Source organism: Petromyzon marinus, chromosome 16 (genome assembly GCF_048934315.1).
Source record: "Petromyzon marinus isolate PM22_M1 ecotype Great Lakes invasive population chromosome 16, UKy_Petmar_22M1.pri1.0, whole genome shotgun sequence".
NCBI classification, from domain to species: domain Eukaryota; kingdom Metazoa; phylum Chordata; class Hyperoartia; order Petromyzontiformes; family Petromyzontidae; genus Petromyzon; species Petromyzon marinus.
In genome coordinates this window covers 10,875,052-10,899,141 of record NC_133682.1, presented here as the reverse complement: position 1 = coordinate 10,899,141, position 24,090 = coordinate 10,875,052, and the positions used below count along the sequence as shown (strand labels likewise).

Here is a 24,090-nt window from a genome sequence, read left to right as displayed (position 1 = left end):
GACTTGGATGCTTGTCTTGGATTAATACATTTTTCATTTCCATAAGGGTACTCCGTAGTTAAATTAAAGATTCCTAAATGGTGAAATTCAGTCACTCATGGTTCATAGTAGGACAATGGCGAAAAAAAGCATGACGCCAGAACTAAAATTGAAGGGAGGAATAATGAATCATGGAGGACGCGTTGGCTATTGCACGTTTGCCGAATGACGTGTATTTAGTAGGTACTCCGTGATTAATTACCCCTCCATGCTCAAAAATGGCTGTTTGACGTCCTCCAAATGGACAGCCCCCCCATTATTATTCCCTACTATAATGAGCCAAGAATGTTTGTGTGCAATGCTTGTGACGTTACTCCACGTCGACCAGCTCCCCTCATGAATAATCATGAACAGGTAACGTCACTCCACAAGTTTTAGATTTACTGCAATACACCCGTCCTTGGACGGGCAAAAGTCTCGTGAAAGGATAATGACAAAAAGTAGCCAGGAAAAGTACGTTAATTCCCTAAACTTGGTTTCTGTAGGCAGCCGTCTGTGTGTTCCTTACGGACTAGTCCAGCACAAATACAGTTTCCCTGTCTTATTCTCGTGTTTTGTGGGCTGTAAATAAAACAGCAGTGTCCAAATCACATCCAGGTTATTCAGCTTCTTCACTGTTTACAAAGTGCCAAATTACTGCCTGGTATACAGGAGGTCGTGGGTTCGATCCCGACCATGACGCCTGTATATTTGGAGTTTGCATGTCTCTCTCCCCGTGGTCGTGTGGATTTTTCTCCAGGTCCTCTAGTTTTGCCCTCCACATTTAGAATTCACACGCATTTAGAGTATTTGGCTGCTGTACATTTCCACATGATAAGCCACTTCGTTGAGCTAGCACTTGTGGCCAGGTCGCTTCTGAAAAATAACTCTATATAGCTCAGCGGGCCTTACCTGGTAAAATAACAATAGTTTAAAGAGTTTTAGTTTATAGGTGCGATTCAGAAACATTGCCAGGATGTCATCGCTGTGGATTCATTCTCCGATAACGGCTCCTCGAGAAACAAAAAAAATGGCAGAATGTGTCCGCCACTATCCCTCTGAGAAGTCTTGGACTCTCTTCTGCTTTTCCAAATTCTCATTTTGAGCCACTTCCCCCCTCCCCTTCCCCTCCGCCCCCCACCCCCCCCCCCAAAAAAAAAACCCAGTGAATTCTGGGAGAAGGCAGTCCTCACGGCTCCCCATAGCTTGAACTTTATCTGCCATAGGGACCTGCATAACAACTGCCGCTGGGGTCTGCCCCAACGTCCAGACCTGCATCCATCACCAGCGCTGTTGCCATGCCACCACATCGACGTCCTCAAATGCCTGCCAGGTCCTAGCCGCGGCATTATTGCTCGGGCGTAGCTGCTTAGGAAACAACTGGGTACTGGGCCATCCACTTGGACATCTGTGAAACTCCTTGACATCTGTGAAAGAGAGCTTCGGAGCGAAATCGGATTCTGCTGGGTAGCTGACCCGCATACCGCATCGTACGTCTCTGCTCACGAGGCACAACAGTTAAGGCTGCTGACGTGTTGACAGCTTTCCCTTCATATTCGTGGTTCTTTCGGTAAAGTCACGTTGAAGGGAAAACAATAAAATAATAACATATATGTAGAAACAATACAATTCTCACGACGTTTCGACTGCAACACATTTTATTGTTTCCCTTCAACGTGACTTTACCGAAAGAACCAAGAATATGAATCACTGCAGTCACGAAAGCTTTAAATCAAAGCTTTCTCTTCCACAAGAACAACAAGCACCGTTGAGTGTAAGCAAACGTTTTATTTAAAGTGCCATGATTGCAGAAAATGGTTGAGATGTTTTATGGAACCTGGTACGGAGTTATGAGCAGAAATTCTACGGTTTTGTTAGGGGCCGCTCTCTCCATCCCACAACCTCAGGTGACTTCCCACAGATGCGAGACAACCTTACTCTGCGGTGATGATGATGATGACAATGACATGCTATATCGAGCTATACAGAGCCTGTACATTATCCTATTTATAAATATAGAAAACGTGCAGTTATTTGCACCAGAGATATGCACTTTAGCAATTACGTGGCAATTGTGAAAAAAGTCTGCATTCCCAAGTTAAGTGGCAGATGCATGATTTGTGACAAATCAGGGTCATGAAGGGACATATGCTTTAATCTATAAAGCTTCCACTTTATGCATTACTCCACACTGCACACTCTTTCATACAATACTATACCTAAGCACAGCAGCTTACTTTCCTTTAGATCAAGCAGGTGTTTATAATGATTCATTCACCAGTCTCTGCGTAGGACAACCACTGTTGACTTCTCACAAGATGACTTTCATTTTATTGACCAAATGCCAAGTTAACCCCCCCCCCCTCCGACTGTGATTAGAAATATCAATCTTACAATTTCCGTGGGCACTTAACCACAGCGCCACAACACACACACATATATCAATACCTGCCATTCGCCACTAAGTGACGGTGACGTCAGCGTGGCGCATGTGCCATGGCAGGTGCAACCTGGTCTGTGGCACGAGCTTATTTCGGTGTTTCCACCGTGGTGCTTTGTAGAGAAAGTGCCAGGTGGAGGGGTCACCAGTCGCTCACACCCACTGATTATATATACGCACACACACAAACATGTGTGTGGAGACATTCTAGCCAAATGCCCTGACAATCAAAGGGCGATGCTTATCCGACCCCCCCCATCTTGCTAAGTGCACACAAGCTAAAGCAACGACGCCAGCGGAATGTGATCTTTCAACTGCTAACCAAAGTCAATTTCCTTTGAAGTCACACCCTGGCTCCCATTGACCGGTTTCCCTCTCATAGCCATGGTGTCCAACTTAAAAAAAGACAGCCAAGCCTCCAGGTGGCTTTCGGAGTTCTTAAGACGAGAAAACACTGGGTGCATGATAATGCCGTTACGAGCACACATGCAGTTGAATGACGGGGTTTTTTTAAGTCGTATATCGCAAACGGCCGGTATTCGTACACCATGCAGACCATCACATGCTTTTTGGAGTAGTTTTTTTTTTCACACGAATGTTATGTGTTGCTTTAATGCCGGCCGTGTTTTGTTTTTCTTCAGATATCTCAATTTTTAATGGGTGGTTGCTGTCAACCAGAAGGTTGTGAGATCAAACCGTGGTTCAGCCTGTTTTCAATACTGGTCCAGATTCTTACAAACCGAGTTCTTAAAAAGCACGGTCTTTTCTTGACAATAACCCAGACCTCCCTTGCAAGGGACACTGTGGCATAATGGGCTAGCACAGATTTTCAAAAAATGCGGGGAACTGTTAAATTGATTTCAGTGTCGCGTTGCTCCAACACGCGCCGAGCTTACCTGAGGAGGCTGTCGTCATCGGCAATCACAAGCCACGGCGTGTGCTCAAACGCGGGATCGGAGTTGAATCTCTCCAAAATCGCAAACGTCTTGGCGCAATGACCTGCGTCTCATCAACACCACCAACACCACCCAGGCAAGCAGGTGAGATGGAGTTTGGCGACCAGGGTCAGGTACATTGGCTGGGGCAGTGTGAAAATATTCCACTCTTGTGAGTCCTCTTTGGTCATTGCCCCCTTGTTTTTTTGTTGTTGCCATTTTATTGAACAATGATTATCCTAACCGTACTATTCAGATTCATGGAAAAGGTGAAGCATCCTTAAGAGAGGTTGTTTTTTTGGGTTCAATCGCGTAAGTATAAATGTGTTGTTAAATCCACCACTACCCGACACAGCTAATCAGTAAGGTTTGTCACGTCAACAAAACATGCCAATTCGTTACGAGTTTAGCACACCAATGTGTTGGAGAGTAAACCTACATCTACAATTGTAAACTAATTGGCATATTTTGTTTACGTGAAAAACCTTACTAATTAGCTGTGTTGGCTGGTGGTGGGTTTAACGACACATTTATGTTTACATGATATAACCCCAAAAAAACGATTATGGATAATATTGTTCGCGAAAGTCTACTTGTTAAATTGAAGCATTCTTCTGATCTGAAGCTTTCTACAAAAACAGCGAAACAACAAACAAGGTTTTTAACACCCACAAATAGCATGACGATTATTCTAAAGGCAACATTCATGGATCTATCACACACATCTACCAGACTGTTCACAAGCTGCATGTATTTTACCACCATGGTCATTAACGCACACTGCCTTGCAATAAAAAAATGTGTCACCAATGGCTGCATACAAAAATAAAACATTATCATCCATGCTGTATCTGCTGCTGGGCGAAGGCCTTTCAAAGTCGTGGCCATCCCTCATGACCTCGTGATGTAAAAATCCAACTCGCTCCTGCACGTGAGCTGATCTCATCCATCACGTGAAATGTTTTCTTCTAAGCTTCAGTTGGCTAGATCCCAGAAGAGGATCTAGGAAAATGTGTTTCTGCTTGGCAAAACAAAAATTAAACGAAATATTCAGGCTTTTTAGAAAAGTAAAATGAGAAAATATATCACAAAGGTTTGTATATTATTTGCCCTTGGTAAAGACACGGAGCTTAGTCCACTTTAATTATCAAAACAACTCATAAGCAGTCTCCTAAGCATGAAATTATTCTGCCATTGTGAATCAGACTTTCATGGGGACCTCATTCCGCCACCCAGCCAATCAGAGCACATGTCACTCTGCAACAGAAAAACATTACAAAGGCCGTAAGAACAATGTTGCTCGGTGTTGCTGACACGAATGAAACTTGTTCTCTCAGGGTTAGATGGGGCAAGACAGACGACATTGTTGCGAGTAACGCGAACTTCAGTTTAAGACTCACTTATTTATAATTCATGAAAATAAACATGGCGTTACCTGTAGGATGAGTGTATTAGTATCACGGAACCAATGAGATAGACAGTAGAAATGTGGCAAAGAGAAATACAAGGAATAAACATACAAGACCGATAATACGGTTGAGGCTGACATGACCAATGAGACAAACAATTGATCCTAGAATCGAATCCTGACCCCAAAATCCTTACAGTTCATCCAACAACTTCGACAGTGAATCAATGCACGCCTCCTAAACATATCCAAAACACCATACTTGTGTTTCATAGAGTCTTTAGTGGCTGGGCTGTATGCTCTCAAATGAACGCACATGAGGAAATGTTTAAACTTTGGTTGGGATCCCAGGATACTCGGGTGATGCTGGCTCGGGGGGCTCGAACAGGCCGAGCGTTATCTTAATGGAGCCACCCAGGCATTTCAGCGAGTCTGTTAACAATAAGCGTTGTTTGTGTGCGCAGGCTCACCCCTCTCCGTGTTGGGCACCCCTAAGTCGACGGTGGGGATGTCTGCGTCGAGCGTGTCGCTGTAAAACGCGAGACGAGACGCCCGAGTCCCCCACGTCCTCTTCAACACTGGCACTGCAACACACAGACACGCAACGCAACCGACCACACGCCACGCGTCGATCCGCTCAGGGGGGGGCTGTTCCTAGAAGCATCCCCGGCGTGTGGCATTACAAGTTTCACCCTCCATTGCCGACCTCTGGGTGCCACTCCGATGTCCGTTTCGTTAACCTGCCTCCCTCCATCTCTCGCACGCATGCCCCACCCCCCCCCACACCCCCACCCATCACAACCTCTTCTTCCTGATGACATCTAACATCCTTCTTGCCACATTATATTCCTGGGACGAAACGGCAGGCACGTGAATTTCCGTGCAAACAAATCAATACTCTTGTGTTTGATGCCTGTGCGCATAAGGGACCTCAGTTGCATGCAAGACCCCATAGTGCCTTGTATGTTCCACAAAATCGACAATGCTTTCTTGCCACATTCCAAGTGGCGTACCCTATCCTGCGATGGAACACCTGTGCTTTACGAGAAGCAGGGTATCCCTCTCGTTGCAGAGCAGAGTCAAGTCAAAGCCAAAGTGTCTAAAAGTTTTAACCAGCATAGGGGCGCGACACTGATCTCTGCTGACAGTTGGACGGTGCAGAGTGATTAGACTGCTCAAGTTACATTTGGAAGGTTGCTAGTTGCAATCCGAGTTTAAAGTTGACATATCCTCTATCCCTTCCTCACGTGATATACAATGAGAACGAGTCTGTGGGAGAACTTTCAACAGCAGCTGTTCTGCGGAATGGCTTCTGGGCTGTAACTAATACTAGTGTAGAGGAGAAAGGTGGAGACGTGACGTCATGCGCGCTGTCCAGTGCGATGACGTCATGTGACGTGACGTCATGCGCGCTGGGCGGGGGCGATGACTTCATGCCTCACAAGGGTACTTAAGGGGGACCCCCCCCCCCCCCCCCAACGACGAAAGCGGGGTCGTTGTGGGAGCCCGGGATAGAGAGCGGTGGAAGAGACAGCCAGGGGCAGAGCTCAAGGAGTCTGGAGAGAAGCCGGCAGTGGTCATAGAAGGTGCTGCTCTCCGGTCGGTCGGTCGGTGTTGGCTGAACCCCCGATCCGACTCGAGGCAGAGAGCCCTGGAGCTAGCAACAGACAGAGTGAAGGTCCGGGTGAAGGACCCAGTGTAGAACCCCTACCCCCTGGGGAAGTTATCCGCACCCTTAATAAATAACTGGCGCAAGCCCTGAACTGAAGACCTGCCTCTGCGTCATCATTTGCACCTCAACACTAGTCTAGATATCTATTGCTTGATGTTGATATTGATCATTGTCTTCATTCTCGCCCTACTTAATGCATGGCGCAGTTATTCTGCACTGTTTTTAAGTGCATTTTTTTATGTTTACAATGGAGGCTTTATGAGACAGCTTGATAATTTGAAGCTTTGATAGCATTTTTTTTATTTAAAGCTTTCGTGACTGCAGGGATTCATATTCTTGGTTCTTTCGGTAAAGTCACTACGTAGAAGGGAAACAAAATAATAAAAATATAAAAAATAAAATTCTCACGACGTTTCGACTGCAACACAAGCAATCATCACCTGATGATATATTTTTATTATTTTGTTTCCCTTCTACGTGACTTTACCGAAAGAACCAAGAATTTGATAGCATTGTTAAATAAAATAGATATTTTAAATACATTGTTTATTATAAGTAATTTTGAAAGATTATTTATTTTTAGTTCTTATGTCATGAGAAACAACTTGTGCATGGATTACTTACAATAACAATACACGTATCAAAATCAGAATATGCATTCTACTGGAGGAATTCGAAGAGCTATAAAGCTCTTTCACAGATTTGATGCCTTGAATAAAGGTGTCAGTTTTTGTGCCAGTTAAAAGGGTAAAAGCTAATCTTCTGCTTCAGAATATTTTTTGAAGGAAGACTTACAATGTTAAGGGAGGAAACAAGGTTGTTGTTGTTGTTGTTCCAAAACGTTGATGCTGCAACGGCAAAGGCTTTGTCACCTATTCCAATTCTTGTTCTTGGGATAGTTAAAAGGCAATTAGATGGACGTCTTAAGTTTATTGGTTTTGACAATAATTAGCTACGTATAGTGCACATTAGCCAATTAGGATTGTATGGATGAACAGGTTTAGTTTGTTTAATGATTCATTGGTAGCTGATCTCTAAGCAGCGGCACAGTAGTCAAAGAGTGATACAATGATAGCTTCAACAATTTGCAGGCGCAATAAAATGGGGAAACAATGTTTGTTTCTGTATATAAATAACATATTTCTCTTGCCTTAGCAGTTTGTCTGTTGTATTTTCTCACCTGAAGACGATTGCTCGTGTTGCGATCGAAACGTCGTGATTTTTTTTTTAATTAATTTTTCTATCTACGTGAACTTTACCCAAAGACTCAAAGAGTGTGAATTCCTGCAGTCACGAAAGCTTTAAGTAAAGATTCAGGTTCAGTCTGTTTAGCGATTCATTGGTAGCTGATCTCTAAGCAGTGTCACAGTAGTCAAAGAGTGATACAATGATAGCTTCAACAATTTGCAGACGCAATCGAATAGGGAAACAATGTTTGTTTCTGTATAAATACCATATTTTTATTCTATTTTCTTTGAGATGTGATCAATATGCAGTTGGAATGTTAGTTCTGAATCGATCAGTAAACCCAAGTATTTGAAGCACTCCGTTTGTTCAATGATGTTGTTTCTAATATCCATAAGAGGTGAAGAGAATGAAACTGGATTATTTTAAAGTAGAAATCGTGTTGGAGATTACGTTTAACTTCGTTTGGAGATTTACCCGATACTAGCATCACAGTGTCATCAGCAAAGATATTTAATTCTGATTTAAGTTTAGTCCAAGATTGTTTAAATATAAGAACAGAATTGAACCCAGCATGGAACCTTGTGGAACACCCTTCGTTATTTAAATATTTGTGGATGAGATGTTGGCACTACGTATTTTTTTAGAACAGTCTAAAAGGTAGCTCTTAAACCGTATTATTGTACTGTCTGAAAAATGTATTTGCCCAAGTCAACAGTATCAAAGGCCTTTGATAAGTCGAGGAATAGTGCATAGCAGTAGTGGCCTTTATCCAGGTTAATGAAGAAAAATGTGAATACATCCATCATTGCTGTGGTGGTGCAGTAATCCTCTCAAAAACAGAGTATTAACTCTGCAGGAGAATGTGACAATTTACGTAGCAGTTTATTTGTGATTGAAGTATATTTTTATCGAATATTTGAGTAACTGGTGAAAGAATAGAGATTCGTATTTAATTCATGGGACCTCCTTTGACAGTACCAAAATATGATAATAGGTTGTTCCCCTTTTTCTTCTAGCAACAAAACAGCTGTGTTAAGATGTTAAAACACCAAACTGAAACCTTTTACAAGGAATCATGTCTGCATTAACCACAATGTTTGTGGTCAGAATACAAACAAAAAACATACTCGGATAATATATGCATTGCCTTTTGGCGTCCACTGGTTTAACACCGTTTGAGACAAGGCTCAAAAGAAAGCTGTCTCTGGTGTGGACCAATCCATTTCAAGGACAATGCATATATTATCAGAGTATGTTTTTTGTTTGCATTCTGACCACAAGCATTGTGGTTAATGCAGACATGATTCCTTGTAAAAGGTTTCAGTTTGGTGTTATAACATCTTAACACAGCTGTTTTGTTGCCAGAAAAAAGGGAACACCCCTATTATCATAGTATTTAATTATTAGGCGTATTCACAATGGGGAGAGAGAACATTTTCATTTATAGGGTTGGTCTATTTTGAGTTACAGATGTCACACATCCAGTAAAAAAAAATGTACATATCAATTAGCACCGGCTAAAAAAAGAAAAACATATCTCGAGCATTTATGGAAAAGGTCGCAATTCTGCACACTACATTTACCACTCAATCGACCAACGACAACAGCGGATCAGCACAGCACAATTTTTTTAACGGTGCGATGGCTGATACAGTGAACTACAAACGCAGTCTAATGCCTCGATTCGATGAGCACTTGGAAAGAGACCCTGCCTAGGGCCAGCCCAGAAACAGTCCAGGAATGCCCTCCCCGTACACAGCCCTCAGCTCCCAAGCTGGATACAATATTAAGATGTGGTGGTCTCAAGCTCCTCCGGCCAGCTCGCCCAATCATTTTTTTCACTCTGCAGCCAAGGAGTGGCTGGTAAGAAACAACGTTAAAAACAATAGTTTTAGGAGGTGGCCCATGTGGCTTGGAGAGCTACTCAAACCATGTTCAGAACACCGAGCTCGCAACGCTGAGGATACTGGGTTAAATCCGGCAAGCCAATCAAGAACAATTGCTCCAAACGTAAAACTAATTAACTCCTGTATCATGCCAATGATATAAATACTGGAATATAATTGGAGGGGGAAATGTAAAACAAGTTGTTTTAATATTCTTGGTTCTTTCGGTAAAGTCACGTAGAAGGGAAACAATAAAATAATACAAATATAAAACAATAAAATTCTCACGACGTTTCGACTGCAACACAAGCAATCATCATCAGGTGTGAACACCACAACAAGAAAATTTCACACCTGATGATGATTGCTTGTGTTGCAGTCGAAACGTCGTCAAAATTTTATGGTTTTATATTTTTATTATTTTATTGTTTCCCTTCTACGTGACTTTACCGAAAGAACCAAGAATATGAATCGCTGCAGTCACGAAAGCTTTAAATCAAAATTTAAGCTGTTTTAAATCGTTTTAAATGTAGCCGTGGGTTAGGCTAGCCTAATTTTAAAGTCAGTCTCATTTTTAAATAAATCAATACGGCGTAGTTTGCAATTAAATGCAGCTGGTGGCTCAGCGAGTCAAGTGACATTGTGGCGGTGCTGCTTGATGTCACGCCTGATTTCAGCGGTCAGGGTCACCTCGCATGAATGCGGTGCAGAATGCTCGGCGAAGAGGCCCATGGCAGCCCAATTCAGAACCGATCGCGGAACGTCCTCCAATGCCATGTTTTTCGCTGACCACCATTGAAATGTCACAAAGTGGTGCTTGTGTTGTTGATAACAGGCTAAATCAAACCGTGGCCAAGGTTTGAACTCGCAACATTCCGATTGACAGTCAAGCACTCCAACCACGGAAGCTTTTGAAAATACAAATACCGTATACACCGTAGACCCACAAACACAACTACAGTATTAGTACCTCCCCTGCGGGATTAACTAAAATACACACGTTGCAGTGTTATTCTGAGAACAAATCATATGGATCGCTGTCTCAACATATCGACTGAACGGCAAAGGCAAAAGTAGCATGCCATTGCTGGAAAGTACAAGTACATTTTCAGCCAAGAAGCTTTAAAATGTGTGTATACAGCCTTGATCGGTTACCATGGTATTAAAGAGGCATCCAAGGGTGGGGGGGGGGGGGGCAAACGGAGACCAATGTTGCTGGGCACTGAAGCCAGAGGCCCCATCTCTTAAGCTTGCCCCCTTAGGGAGCAATGTTCAATTTTCAGCCGACAACCACCAAGAAATGGGGGTTTACAGAGGCCCCCAAAATCGAGCATGGCCAGATTGATATGGTGTTACATAAGCGAAAAAAAACCCAGTAACACTGAATACTTGTGGTTGAAAATTAAGAACATATCTAGGATTAAACATCCAAATGACATCAACCAACAGATTATGTTTAAGCTTGACCGCACAATGTTTTACTCTTGATAATGACACTGTACGACACAAGGTGAAAAGATAATTTCACAATCAGGTCTCTGAATAATGTGTTACATTACATATTATATTTTCAATGCCTGAATGCAGTTCATGAAATTACATGAAGAACCCATTTTATTTTTCAGTGACAAATAGTGCATTCAGTTTCCAAGTTCATGGAACAAGCACATTTTACATTTCTACACAGGAAGCTTTGTACATGATCGGTATGTATGTTGAATTTATTTCGCAAAATACGTAGGCCAACCATGTTAATCCAAATGTATTCTCTGCAAATATATTAATTGTGTAACATTGTTCTTTGTAAACAACCATGCTGTATATCAGAATTAGTTGGAGAGTGTATTATACTAATATACACACCAAATTAAGTAGAATATGCTTATCATATAGTGGGAGTGATGGGTAATGAGACAAATAAAAAATATATATTTATTTCAGAGATAAAACATCCACTGAAGCTAGGGCAGGCCAGGGCACCTGCCCATACCAGCAGAGTCGTATCGAGATCCACAACACAATGACGGTGCCTTGTACGTACATAGAACTTCTTTTGCAACGTACGTAGCCAATTGTGATCATCGGAGGTGCCTTTGACCGTGCAGCGATGATGAGCTCGTTTCAAGAAAGCCATCAACCCTACCCCTCTTTGGCGTAGCGAGGCGACGGGAGTTGGCCAAAAACTTGGTTGCGGATCCGGGGAGCAAACGACGCTGCAAAAGCGACAACATGGCACGCTCTGCGTTCGTGGGTTGGTTAGTCGTTTTGAGTTTGCATTTCAAAATCTACGCTCGTACGCCGGGATCGCTCGCTCACTGCCCTGCTGCTAAAGATGGGCGTCCCAGCCCGCTGCCCACTTCCGCAGCCATTTTAAAAAAGTAAAATAACAAAAAAATATCTCTCGTTACCCAGCGCTGCAGCGATATAATAAGCATATTGTACATTTTGATTTAAAGCTTTCGTGACTGCAGCAATTCATATTCTTAGCTCTTTCGGTAAAGTCACGTTGAAGGGAAACAATAAAATAATAAAATATATGTAAAACAATAAAAATTCTCACGACGTTTCGACCATAACACAAACGGTCGTCATCATCAGGTGTGATGATGACCATAACCATTTGTGTTATGGTCGAAACGTCGTGAGAATTTTTATTGTTTTATATATATTTTATTATTTTATTGTTTCCCTTCAACGTGACTTTACCGAAAGAGCTAAGAATACATATTGTACATGTTGGCATCTGGGTTAGTGTTGTGCAAGGGCACGTGCATGTGACCGCTCGCCCAAAACCATCGTGTCTGTGACAAAATGGGGACATCTTGACATCATTACCAACACTTTTGTGGTAAGTCAATAATAGTAATCCCGTGGAGAGAGTGGCACTCACCACATGAATAAGGAATTTCCTCCACATGCTCAGGGCTGCCAATGGAAGGAAGCGCTGTCCCATAGCCATTCACAGCAGGGACACAATCATTCTGACTGGGATAGGCATAGGTAAGCAATGACTGTTTGACTGAAATAGGCATAGGCAGGTTGTTCGTGTTTATTGAAGTTAAACTAAACTATAAACTATTTTTCTTTTACCAGGTAAGACCCACTGAGGCATAGGACTCTTTTTAAGAAGCGACCTGGCAATAAATGATAGCTCAAGAAAGTGGCTTATCATATGGAAATGTCCAAAAGCCAAATACTCTTAACATGTTTCAAAATGTGGAGGGGAAAAACCGGAGGACCCAGAGTAAAATACATACGACCACAAGGAGAGAGAGAGAGAGCACATGCAAACTCCAAATATACAACAGAATTCAGGGTCGGGGTCGAACCCACGACCATCCTGCATACCAGGCAAAGGGAGTTAACATCTCGCCAACTCTGAATCCCCCGGTATTCATGACGTACATCGCTGAGCCGAGGACATTATACGTACCGTCAATCGGCGTTGAAATAGGTGGTGAAAGTGAGCTGAATACAAATCGGAGAAATGTCACTAACCGCTGGCATAATAATGTCCACATGCAACATCATATGAGAAAGAGCGGTCAGAAAAATTAAAGAAAAAAACAACGTCCAGCTCCTCTGCGTTGTGCACATAAACGGGGACAGGTCGTAATTGATGGCAGAACATGCAAACTCCAAATATACAACAGATATCAAGGTCGGGGTCGAACCCACAACCTCCTTCATACCAGGCGAGGCAATTAACATCTCGCCACTCCGGCATCTTCTAATTATTCACGAACGGTGAACAATATTTGACACTACTGGATGTTAATAAATATTTTAGTAATTAACAACAAATAATTAAACTTTCATTAATTTTGACCCTTGGAAAAACAAATTAGACTATCATGAGAAAAAATATATATATACGTGCCATGGTTATGTATATGCTAACAACACAGTTGTGCACAGCTTACCTCTGTCAATGTAAAATTTGTGACAAGTCTTTATAGCAAAAAAAATCTTGTCGTCTTCCACTGGCTCCCCCTACAGAAGAAAACAACGTGATATATGTGTGTGCTTCATGTCGTACATTGAAACCAAACATTCAGTTGGAAAGAAGCATTGACGTTAGAAGGGGAATAGTTAAAGATAGCTGCAAGGACATTTCAACAGGCATGATAAACAGTTTTAGAATCGGCTGTAGCTGCTGTGGACAGATCTTTGCCTTCACCACCCTCATTAAAGCCGATCTCCATCGTCAACAGCAAACTGGCACAGCAATGAATGACCTCGCTGCTGCTGCTGCTGCCTGTGACACAGTTTGGTGTCATGGCCTGCTCCTGAAGTTGGCCAAAATTATCAGGTTGCCATTCTACCCCACACCTAATTGACACGATGCTCAGCGACCATACTCTCAGGGTGAACGCCTCAACCAAAAACACAGCCGGAAGATAATTATTATTATTACCGATGGTCTCCCTCAAGGCTTCGTGCTAGCGCAGTCGCTAATGAACATATTAATACACACGGTAAAACCTCGTTATTTCGGTAATTTGATCATTCATAAATTGGGGATAATTCGGCATGGCAGCGCTTTCGGCAAATACAGAGTGTATTAGTAAATTTAGCATGAGCCAAATTGCCGTACCGAATGGTCCAATTTCGGCACGCACGTGGAGCAACACCACGCGCCATGACCAAAACAATGGCTCAGTCTAGTGGCGGCGCGCGTGGTGAGCATTAGTGCAGACCTGTGAAGTTTAATTAAAATATGAAGTTTCATTCAGCGTCATTTGGTGTTTAGTGATAAAGTGAACACGCAGTACAGTAAGTGCATACTAAGTACATTAAGCCCCCTGTTGTATATATAGGCCTTTTTTCAAAAAATAATATTAAAAACAATTCTGCCAATTTTTTTAATAATAAATAAAATAAATAAATATGCCACCGCTACCTCCCACAAGCACCGAGCATCTGGAGGTCTTAAAAGGCCATTAAATAATAAACTCCGGGGCAAAGGGAGGTTAGCGACTATCTGCAAAATCTCCAGATTGCCAAGGACCACATACCATGACCTGTTTGACACTTTTGACAGTTCACAAACATATCCAGAATCACAGGCACAGACACAAGTGCACAGGGCAAACGAACATTATAACTGATATATATTTTTTTCACGGAAAAAGTTAAAGCTTGGCTATAAGAATAAGTCAATATTAGTGGCTTGATTATTACTTACTCTATTTCACCCTTATTCAACTCACATATTGTTTCTTATTGTATCCTCTATCTACGTGACTTTACCAAGAGAACCAAAGTACATGAGTTCCTGCAAACACGAAAGCTTAAGTCCAAACTAAGCTATATATCCAACCTCCGGATATCGGAAATAACTCGCGAATAAACACCGACCCATGGCAACACAGACTGAGAACAAAGCTTAGCAAAGCCCGGAATCGTGGTGGTAACATCTAAATGGTACATTACAAATCTTGGTTAAACATAAACCAAATAATAATCACAAGAGATTAGACCTGGGCTAATTCAGTAGAGGTACAAGAAAATAGGTCAAACGCACAAAGATCAGATAAATGTATTCCATGAAATCAGAGCCTCCCCGGCCGCCTTTGTCTTCCAACAATTTGACACAAACACATGGCAGCCATAAAATACGCATGAAGGGAGAGTGCCTCCCCTCCCTAATAGGAGAAACCACGAAGAGAGGAGTGGGGAATGCTAACAAACAAAATGTGATGGTAAAACAGTCAAAGGTCAAAAGGGGGAGGGGGCAGCCAGGCCGCTGCTGCCGCGGGAGGAGGACGGTAACAGAGGGGATCTGTTTTTTTTCTCTCGCAAGAGACGCGGAGAGAGGAGAGAGAATTTCACATTTAAGCTCGTCAATGTAGCTCGACGCTCACAGCAGTCGCAGGAGACGGCGACCTTCAGCTCAGAAGAGGACAGCAAGCCAGCCCCCGGGCATGGCATCGAGATCAACAATGCGTGTGGTGCATCGCAGAGAAGAGGGGCGAGGTGATGCTAGGTGCTGAGTTCGGCATGGACCGACAGAGTATCGCTGAAAGTTTATTCTACATCCATCCTGATGTTCTGAGTCGCTTGCAGAATCGAGGATTGCGATAAGCTGCATCGTACTAAGCTATCAGAGTTGTGTAAGAGGTGTGCAAATACAATTTCAAGTTTTGAGAGTGAGCGACAATCATCTCGACAATTCAGTTCAACAAGGGACAGCTCGGCGAGCGCCAGAAGAGGGCGGCGAGCGGCCGGCTCCAAGGGGCCCCGCAATCAACTGATGGCGAGGCTCGCCGAGTAGCGATGTATCAACGAGCGTGAGTTCAGAGCTGAAAGACGAAGTATCGCTCAAAGACTTTTATTTCTACATCGAGTGCCAGCTCCCAGCTGCAGCGCGACCAGCGCCACCAAGCAAGAGTGCCAGCTGCCAGCACCAAGCGTTGTGCCGACTTGGCTCATCCAGCAGCGGAAAGAGCCTGACCAGCCGCCCGTGAGCAAAAGAGTCAGCGGACCAGCGAAGAGCGCGTTCGAGCATCTCCACAGAGAGAGCGCGTGCGGCGCAGCCACTACAGCAGTGTAAGGAGCCTGCTGCTGTCAGCGAACCAGCGGCGAGCGCGTTCGAGCATCTCCACAGAGAGAGCGCGTGCGGCCCAGTCCTCCAGCAGCGGAAAGAGCCTGTATCTGCCAGCACGAGCAGCCAAGCCGACGCCCCGAGCAAGAGAACAAAGCAGTTTGTATAACCCTCCCCCCCACAATCACACCCTCACGACGCATCAACCGGCGTTTGCTTCACGAAGACACACAACACGCATATCGGGACAATCAAGAAGAGTGACATTCCAAGGTGGCGCATTAAATATCAACTGATCGTGAAGAACATTGCTGCCCATTGAGTTACGTGGATACGGTCATTTAGAAGTATCTCAGTCGTTCGTTTTCTTTTTAATGGCATAATCTTGCCGATGAATCCATTGACATATACTTTTGCCTTAGGGAAATAATAATTATTTTGACTGCCTTTTCGTATGAATATCGTCGCATAATTTTATGGACCTCTTATTCCTATTTTGCCATATATGTTCGTGGTACCCAGAGGAAGTAATCAATTGTTCCGTTACCCAATTAACAACGTGATTATTGAGGGTTGAAGAGATGGATCAATGAAATAATAATTAATATTATAGTGTTAAGGTTTATGTTTAGAATAGCGTGCATGCATGTTTTAACGACTCTCCCTATCACCAATTGAGCTCGCGTTACGCGGGGAATTAATCATGTGCAGTTGCCAAAGTGAAACAACGCAATCATTGATGGTTACTGTGTTGGTACTGTGTTGATAACTCCAAGCCTGAGAATTTGCATATCATAGAGTTAAGGTTTTGTTTAGAAATTAAAATTGCTTAACACAGAAGTGGTTGCGTGTTTCTTTCCTGAGTTCATGCAAAATAATCTTATTTATAAGAACTGTATTCTGCGTTGAGATATGAATTTGGAGACCTGACATAAACACACTAATAGATACTCAGTAATTGTTAAAGCTAGAATAATTGTATTACCGAGCGTTAATACGAGCCTAGACAACGAAGCCGAGCTTACTCTGGCATGCTTGCATCACACTGGCATAACTCCATATGATTAATTGTATGATCCCGATTGATAATCCAACCCTCGTCAGCGAGGCGGGGCTTAATTATCATAACGGTTTACATTAGCATAACCACACCCACTCGCATAAATTAATACAATTATCTCTCGAATTGGCATAATTTGTGTGCATAATTACACCGATTAACATAATTTCGGATAATTGCACAAATTCAAAATTTAATTTAATTTTTATTATTTTAATAAAAAAAAATCACAACCAACATATACAACACCCCCTCCATGACCTCTGTTACATACCACAGAACCTACCGCATCCTCCTTCGCCTGCAGTGCTGGTGACTGATGGTGTGTTACTTTTTTAGTACAATTATTTTTGGGAAAACAAAGTTAGAAAAAAATTGTATTTGGGTAGTAGGCACTGTGTAGTACCATTGTACATCATTCGGAATATTGGATAATTTGGCAAGGCCAAAGCCCCATGTGTGTCGAATTAACAAAGGTTTACCGTACGTGACCCGTCATGTACATCACCTCGCAAGTTCATATATGTAGATGACATAAGCCATTGCTGCACAGGGCACAAACCTCGTGAACATTACCAGTACTCTCACAGCCGATCTAACTTTTTGGCGGCATATTTATTACGCTGGAGACTCCGATCAAATCCTTCCAAAACCACCACAAGTGTTTTCCACTTGAAAAACGCATGCAATGGATTTTAACCTTGACACCAATCCCCTGGCTCCCTGTTCTGGTGAACATTCTGCCACGAAATATCCGCAAGGAGGTTGCAGAAGCTGCAAAGGAGTTTACACATGTTCTTGCCAACGACAACCACCTATAAACATCACCAACCAAGAACTAAAAAAGTACCTCGCCACCAACTGACTCAAATCGCGATCCTTGTTCTGGGATTGCACTGTTACCATCTGAGATTCTCACCCAGATCTGGGAGAACGCTTGCAAAACAGAGTGGAACGATGCGAATGTCCACAACAAACACCTCATTCGAGACCCATTCATCGCACCTCCTGGGCTTTGACATTCCTCCTCGAACACTCTGGTGGAACCATCATCCGCATCAGCACATCAACAGGCCGATGTGGACATCTCCTTCATGAATGGAAAATTAAAGACCGGAGACAGTAGTGGGACTGTGGCCATGCAACCCAGGCGAAATATAGTAAATATAGTTAAACCACTGTAGTTTGCACTCCTTTAACAGAGGAATAGCAAAACTACACAAACTCTTTCCCGAAGCCCTTTCATCATGACTAGCAGACTCGACATTGGCATTTAGCTTCCCTCCACATTTAAAATCAACATGACGCATTGAGTATTTGGCTATTAAGAATTTCCATGTGATACGCCACTTGTTCAGCAATCATTTATAGCCAGGTTGCTTCTGAAAAAGAGCTATCTGGTAAAATTACCAATAGCTTTGTAGCTACTGAACATAATGCCACATGAAAGAACTGAATTTCGTCTTTTTCAAGCATTTGCTGATATCCTGCAAAGCTACACCCTATCAGTGATTGGGCAGAGACCGTCTACGTCACTCATAAACCATCACGCAAACTCTGGTCATCCTCACAGCGGCTTTTGGCTGGCCATCGAAGAAATACGGTCACTACATCCCGCACTTTCAGATGCGCATTTGCGGCCATCTGGAACGCTCTTCCTCCGAAATTAGGAAGCCACTGAAACTTTGCACTTTAAATCATCGAGACTGAAAACTAATTTATTTAGAGCTGCTTTTTGTGTTTCATTTGTTGTCCTTCTCCTGCAACTCCAATTAGCACAGTCGACTACATACGGTACGAAAGAAGTCCAACATACACACTGCTCATGAACCCAGTAGGGACTGTAACTCAAACCCAGTTTTTAGTCAGCATTGACATTTGTGTAAGAAATTTGCCCACCAACATTGGTTGTCAACTTCTAAAACGATAGATGCTTAAATCTTGACTTAAACCTTTCGTGACTGCAGGAATTCATATTCTTTGGGTCTTTCGGTACAGTCTCATAGATCGGTTCAAAGAAAATAACAAAAAATAACAACAAAAAATAGAGGGAAAGCTGCTGGGGCAGACTGTTTTAAAGGTTTAAAATGGGTGTAGCCCAAGGGTCATAAACTAAGTGAACGGGGCTAGTGATGTTAATGTGAGAAATTAGCATGTTAATGGTAGATCGGAGGGCGACGTCTACGGCGATGGCGCGGAGGTGGCTATGTTAATGTGAGAGATTAGCATGTTAATGGCAGATCGCCGAGCAGCAACGTACGAGCTCGGTGAGCGAGGTGGCTGTGTTAGGGTGAGAAATGTAACCTGTTAAAGTAAAATCAGAGAGCCGAAAATAACAACTAACATCGGAAAGTGGTAGGATGGGAACATCACAGCCAGTTAATTAAGGACATCTCACATAGTTACATTGGGGAAACTAAGCGACATGTCTTGGACCGTGTTCATGAACATAAGGCAGATCTGAAACACGGTAGGACCAATACCTCGGTAGTGGCTGTTCATTGTTTTAATGTGGTGGGCTCACACTAAATTGATTTCTCTAAGACTTTCTACTTTGCAAACCCACTAGCTATCAACAAAGATTCGTTCATGAAGCCATCCACATATACAGACACAGACACAACTTCAATCGAAATGGGTATAAACTGAGCAACCATTGGAAGGACGTTATCAACCAGTTTAAGTCATAACTGGCTGTGATGTTCCCAACCCACCACCTTCCGATCTTAGCTGTTATTTTCGGCTCTCTGATTTCACATTAACAGGTTCCACACTAACACAGCCTCCTCACTCACTGAGCTCGACGTTACTGCTCTGCAATGTCATTGACACGTCAATCTCTCACATTAACACGTCAATCTCTCACATTAACACGTCAATCTCTCACATTAACACGTCAATCTCTCACATTAACACGTCAATCTCTCACATTAACACGTCAATCTCTCACATTAACATGTCAATCTCTCTTACATTAACATGTCCATCTCTCACATTAACATGTCCATCTCTCACATTAACATGTCAATCTCTCATATTAACATGTCCATCTCTCACATTAACATGTCAATCTCTCATATTAACATGTCAATCTCTCTCACATTAACATGTCAATCTCTCACATTAACACGTCATTCTCTCACATTAACATGTCAATCTCTCACATTAACATGTCAATCTCTCACATTAACATGTCAATCTCTCACATTAACACGTCAATCTTTCACATTAACACGTCAATCTCTCACATTAACAGGTCAATCTCTCACATTAACACGTCAATCTCTCACATTAACATGTCAATCTCTCACATTAACATGTCAATCTCTCACATTGACACATCAATCTCTCACATTAACACGTCAATCTCTCACATTAACATGTCAATCTCTCACATTAACATGTCAATCTCTCACATTAACACGTCAATCTCTCACATTAACACGTCAATCTCTCACATTAACATGTCAATCTCTCACATTAACACGTCAATCTCTCATATTAACATGTCAATCTCTCACATTAACATAGCCACCTCCGCGCCCTTCGTCGTAGACGTCGCCCTCCGATCTACCATTAACATGCTAATTTCTCACATTAACATCACTGGCCCCGCCCACTTTGTTTATGACCCTTGGGCTACACCCATTTTAATCCTTTAAAACAGTCTGCCTCAGCAGCTTTCCCTCTATTTTTTTCCTCCCGATGACGATCACTTGTGTTGTGATCAAAATGTCGTAGTTTTGTTATTTTCTTTTAACCTATCTACAAGACTTTACCGAAAGACCCAAAGAATATGATAGACGCTTATTAAAGGCCATGAAAACAGGATCAATTTACTGATCTTTTTTTGAACAGAATTGAGTGGGAAAAAGGCCTCTATCGCCCTCTCGTGGTCATTCTGAGCACGGCATGTTACACAAATGTATACACGGTATCGTGACAGAGAGCAGGTAAATTTTGCTTCTAGAAATAAAAAAAAATAGTTCACAATGTGTTTCCGCCATGCACGTAGCATTGTTTAGAATGCGCAATTTTTATGCACAGTAAATAAAAATGGACGGCACTTTTGCCCAGTCAGCGTTTGATACGAATCCAACTGGCACACTAAGGCGTCATTATTTTCAGGTGGAATACAATTGTGAGAAATAGCAACAATACTAGGGACGCATATTGTACACAACACCTTAATCCAGCCACCAGATTAAAATAAAGTATCTTTTGTCCACAGAAATTAAGCAACGCAACCATTGTAAACAATTTTACTGTACTCTTTGGTTCTTTCGGTAAAGTCACGTAAGGTAGAAATAAAATTAAAATAAAACAAATCACGGCGTTTCGATCGCAACACGAGCAATCTTCATCAGGTGGAACAACAACAGCAAGAAAATGTCGTGATTTGTTTTATTTTTATTTTATTTTTCTACCCACGTGACTTCACCGAAAGAACCAAAGAGTATGGATTCCTGCAGTCACGAAAGCTTCGAATCAATTTTACTGCAACCAAATACTCGTACACGTTTAGCTTTAAAGATAAAATAACTCTCTATATGCACCGTACTAGAGTTTGAAAGATGCCGCGAGTTTTGCCTTCGTGGAATGTCATCTAAATATCATACAACTAAGCGTCTTATCACCGGCGGTCAAATGGCATTCGCTGCCCATTGCAGAGGCTCGCGGTTCGAGCCCCGGCGGCCGCCCTGGTTAATGCTGCGGGTGAATTAACAGTAACAAAAAAAAATGCACGCCGTCTGTTTTACAGTGGATGCTCGGGATTCCCCGACATCGTTTGAAATGACTAGGCAATTGTGCGCCGGCGTTACTGTGTGTAGGCCAGTTGCTGGGTCACCTTGTGCCCACAGGGACAGCTGCGACTGGGGGTGCTCTTTCATTCCCATCACTGATGTTCAGAATGCCAGTTACAGTAAACTCTTGTTAATTGGACACATATGGGGCTCTGGCCTTGCCGAATTATCCATTATTCCGAATTATGTACAATGGTACTCCCCAGTGGCTCCTGCCCCAATGAAGTAACATTTCCTGAAAATTAATTTCCAAAAAAAGTAACACTTACCATCAGTAACCGGCAGTAACCAGCACTGCAGGCGAAACATTTGGATTTGTCTCGCAGACGAACGGATTCATACTTCTATTGCTTTCTATTACTTCTTGATGTAGGTGTAGACGACTTTTCTCAAAGGGTTGGCTTGCACAGAGTGCATAAACAAGGTACAGTCCAAAGCAACAGGTCTGCACTAACGCCCACCACGCGCGCCGCCACTGGACTGAGTCATTGTTTTGGTCGTGGCGCGCAGCGTCGCTCCACGTGAATGCCGAAATTGGATCATTCGGTACGGCAATTCGGCTCATGGCGAATTACTCGTACCGTGTATATGCCGAAATCGCAGCCATGCCGAATTATCGCCAAATTAGAGTTAGCAAATACCGAAAGAACGAGGTTTTACTGTACTCTTATTGGGATGCCACTGGAGCCGTGCACTTTAAAAAACTAGATTGAAAACTAATTTCTTGAAAGCTGCTTTGTGTGTTTAGTTTGTTCTCCTTCCCTCGCACATCCGATCGGGACGGTTGGCTACGTACGGTGCGCAAAAAAGTTCAGCATGCATACGCACATTCACACTCACTTCGGCTCCAATGTTAACTTTAAACAACACTCACGCATTGCGGAGGGTCCGTGTAGACGGTGGTGGCACACGTGCCTCCTGACTGGGCCTCAGCGTCACGGATGCAAAATTCCGGGATGGGGGTCAGCTTGGTCCCTTGTCCTTTATTCCAGATGTACAAGGCAATCTGGATACAGTTTAGATCGTTTTAGGGTAATTTTACACGATTAAAAAAAGATAAACAGCATTGTGGAGCTTCCAAGATGACGTTATTCTGAGACCACTATGCGATCATTTTACCAGGAGCTTAAAAAATAGCCTATAATAAGTTTTTTTCCCCTTTTTTCTGGCAACAAAACTGAAACCTTTTTACAAAGATTCATGTCTGCATTAACCACAATACTTGCAGTCAAAATGCAAACAAAAAACATACTATGATAATATATGTGGCATTGTCCTTGAAACTGATTGGTCCACACCAAGGGACGGCTTTCTTGAGCCTCGACCCAATTGGTGCTCGACCAGATGACGCCTTTTGGTCGAGCACCAATTGGGTTGAATACGACGTTTCGCTGGTCATTGCATCCAGCATCTGGCAATTTATACTAACGCGATCTAACCCAAAAAACCTTTATTATGAATATTGGTCGCGAAAGCCTACGTGTTAAATGTAGATTATTTTTCCATCTCTTTCTTTGCACCATATATATGTATTTATTTAACTAAAATACAAATACAATTTCCTAATCTCTATCCTGGTTGTGTGTAGAACACGTTTGGCTGATGGGTAACATTTTCACGTTTATTTCTCCTCTTGATTTGCCAAATATTTTGTAATGGAATAAACGGCGAGCAAAAAACATGAATTGGAAATCCGGTGGGTGATGTAACTTGCTTCATGTTTGAGGTCAATGGTAAAATCCGCTCTGCGTGACTCCCGCGTCCACCTCTGCACGATGCTACACGCACAACAGGAGGGAGGGTGAGGGGAGCGGCTAGATTCAATGAAACCATCAAGCAATGTCCTTCAATAAACTACAATAGCTGAACCAAACAATGTGATTATACCCAAAGGAAGAGGGCGGATTGACCTTCATCTATTTGTGAAGGCGGTGGGGTCATCTTTCAGGGAGGGTGATTTCAAGGAATAATGGTCATGAACAGCCCAGAGGGCGGCATGGTCTCCACTAGGCCTGTGCACAAGGAAGCCTTGGTTGGATTCCCATGCGTAACCAAATGGTAGCTTTGCAGGCCATTACCATAGCATTTGCCACAAAGTAGACATCAAAGACATTGTTACATCATTCAAAAA

The 24,090-nt window shown here is 42.7% G+C and overlaps 1 protein-coding gene across 1 annotated transcript in view; it reads right to left on the bottom strand.

Moving 5' to 3' along the window:
- Positions 1-24,090, bottom strand: part of B3GLCT (beta 3-glucosyltransferase) — a 61,701-nt gene that overhangs the window by 17,789 nt on the left and 19,822 nt on the right. Inside the window, exons 8-12 of the mRNA XM_032955173.2 lie at positions 23,674-23,737; positions 22,834-22,965; positions 13,471-13,540; positions 5,272-5,385; positions 3,355-3,457 (exon numbers count right to left, since the gene is read on the bottom strand). Of these exons, the coding sequence (XP_032811064.2) occupies positions 3,355-3,457; positions 5,272-5,385; positions 13,471-13,540; positions 22,834-22,965; positions 23,674-23,737 (483 nt within the window). The remainder of the gene's footprint in view (positions 1-3,354; positions 3,458-5,271; positions 5,386-13,470; positions 13,541-22,833; positions 22,966-23,673; positions 23,738-24,090) is intronic.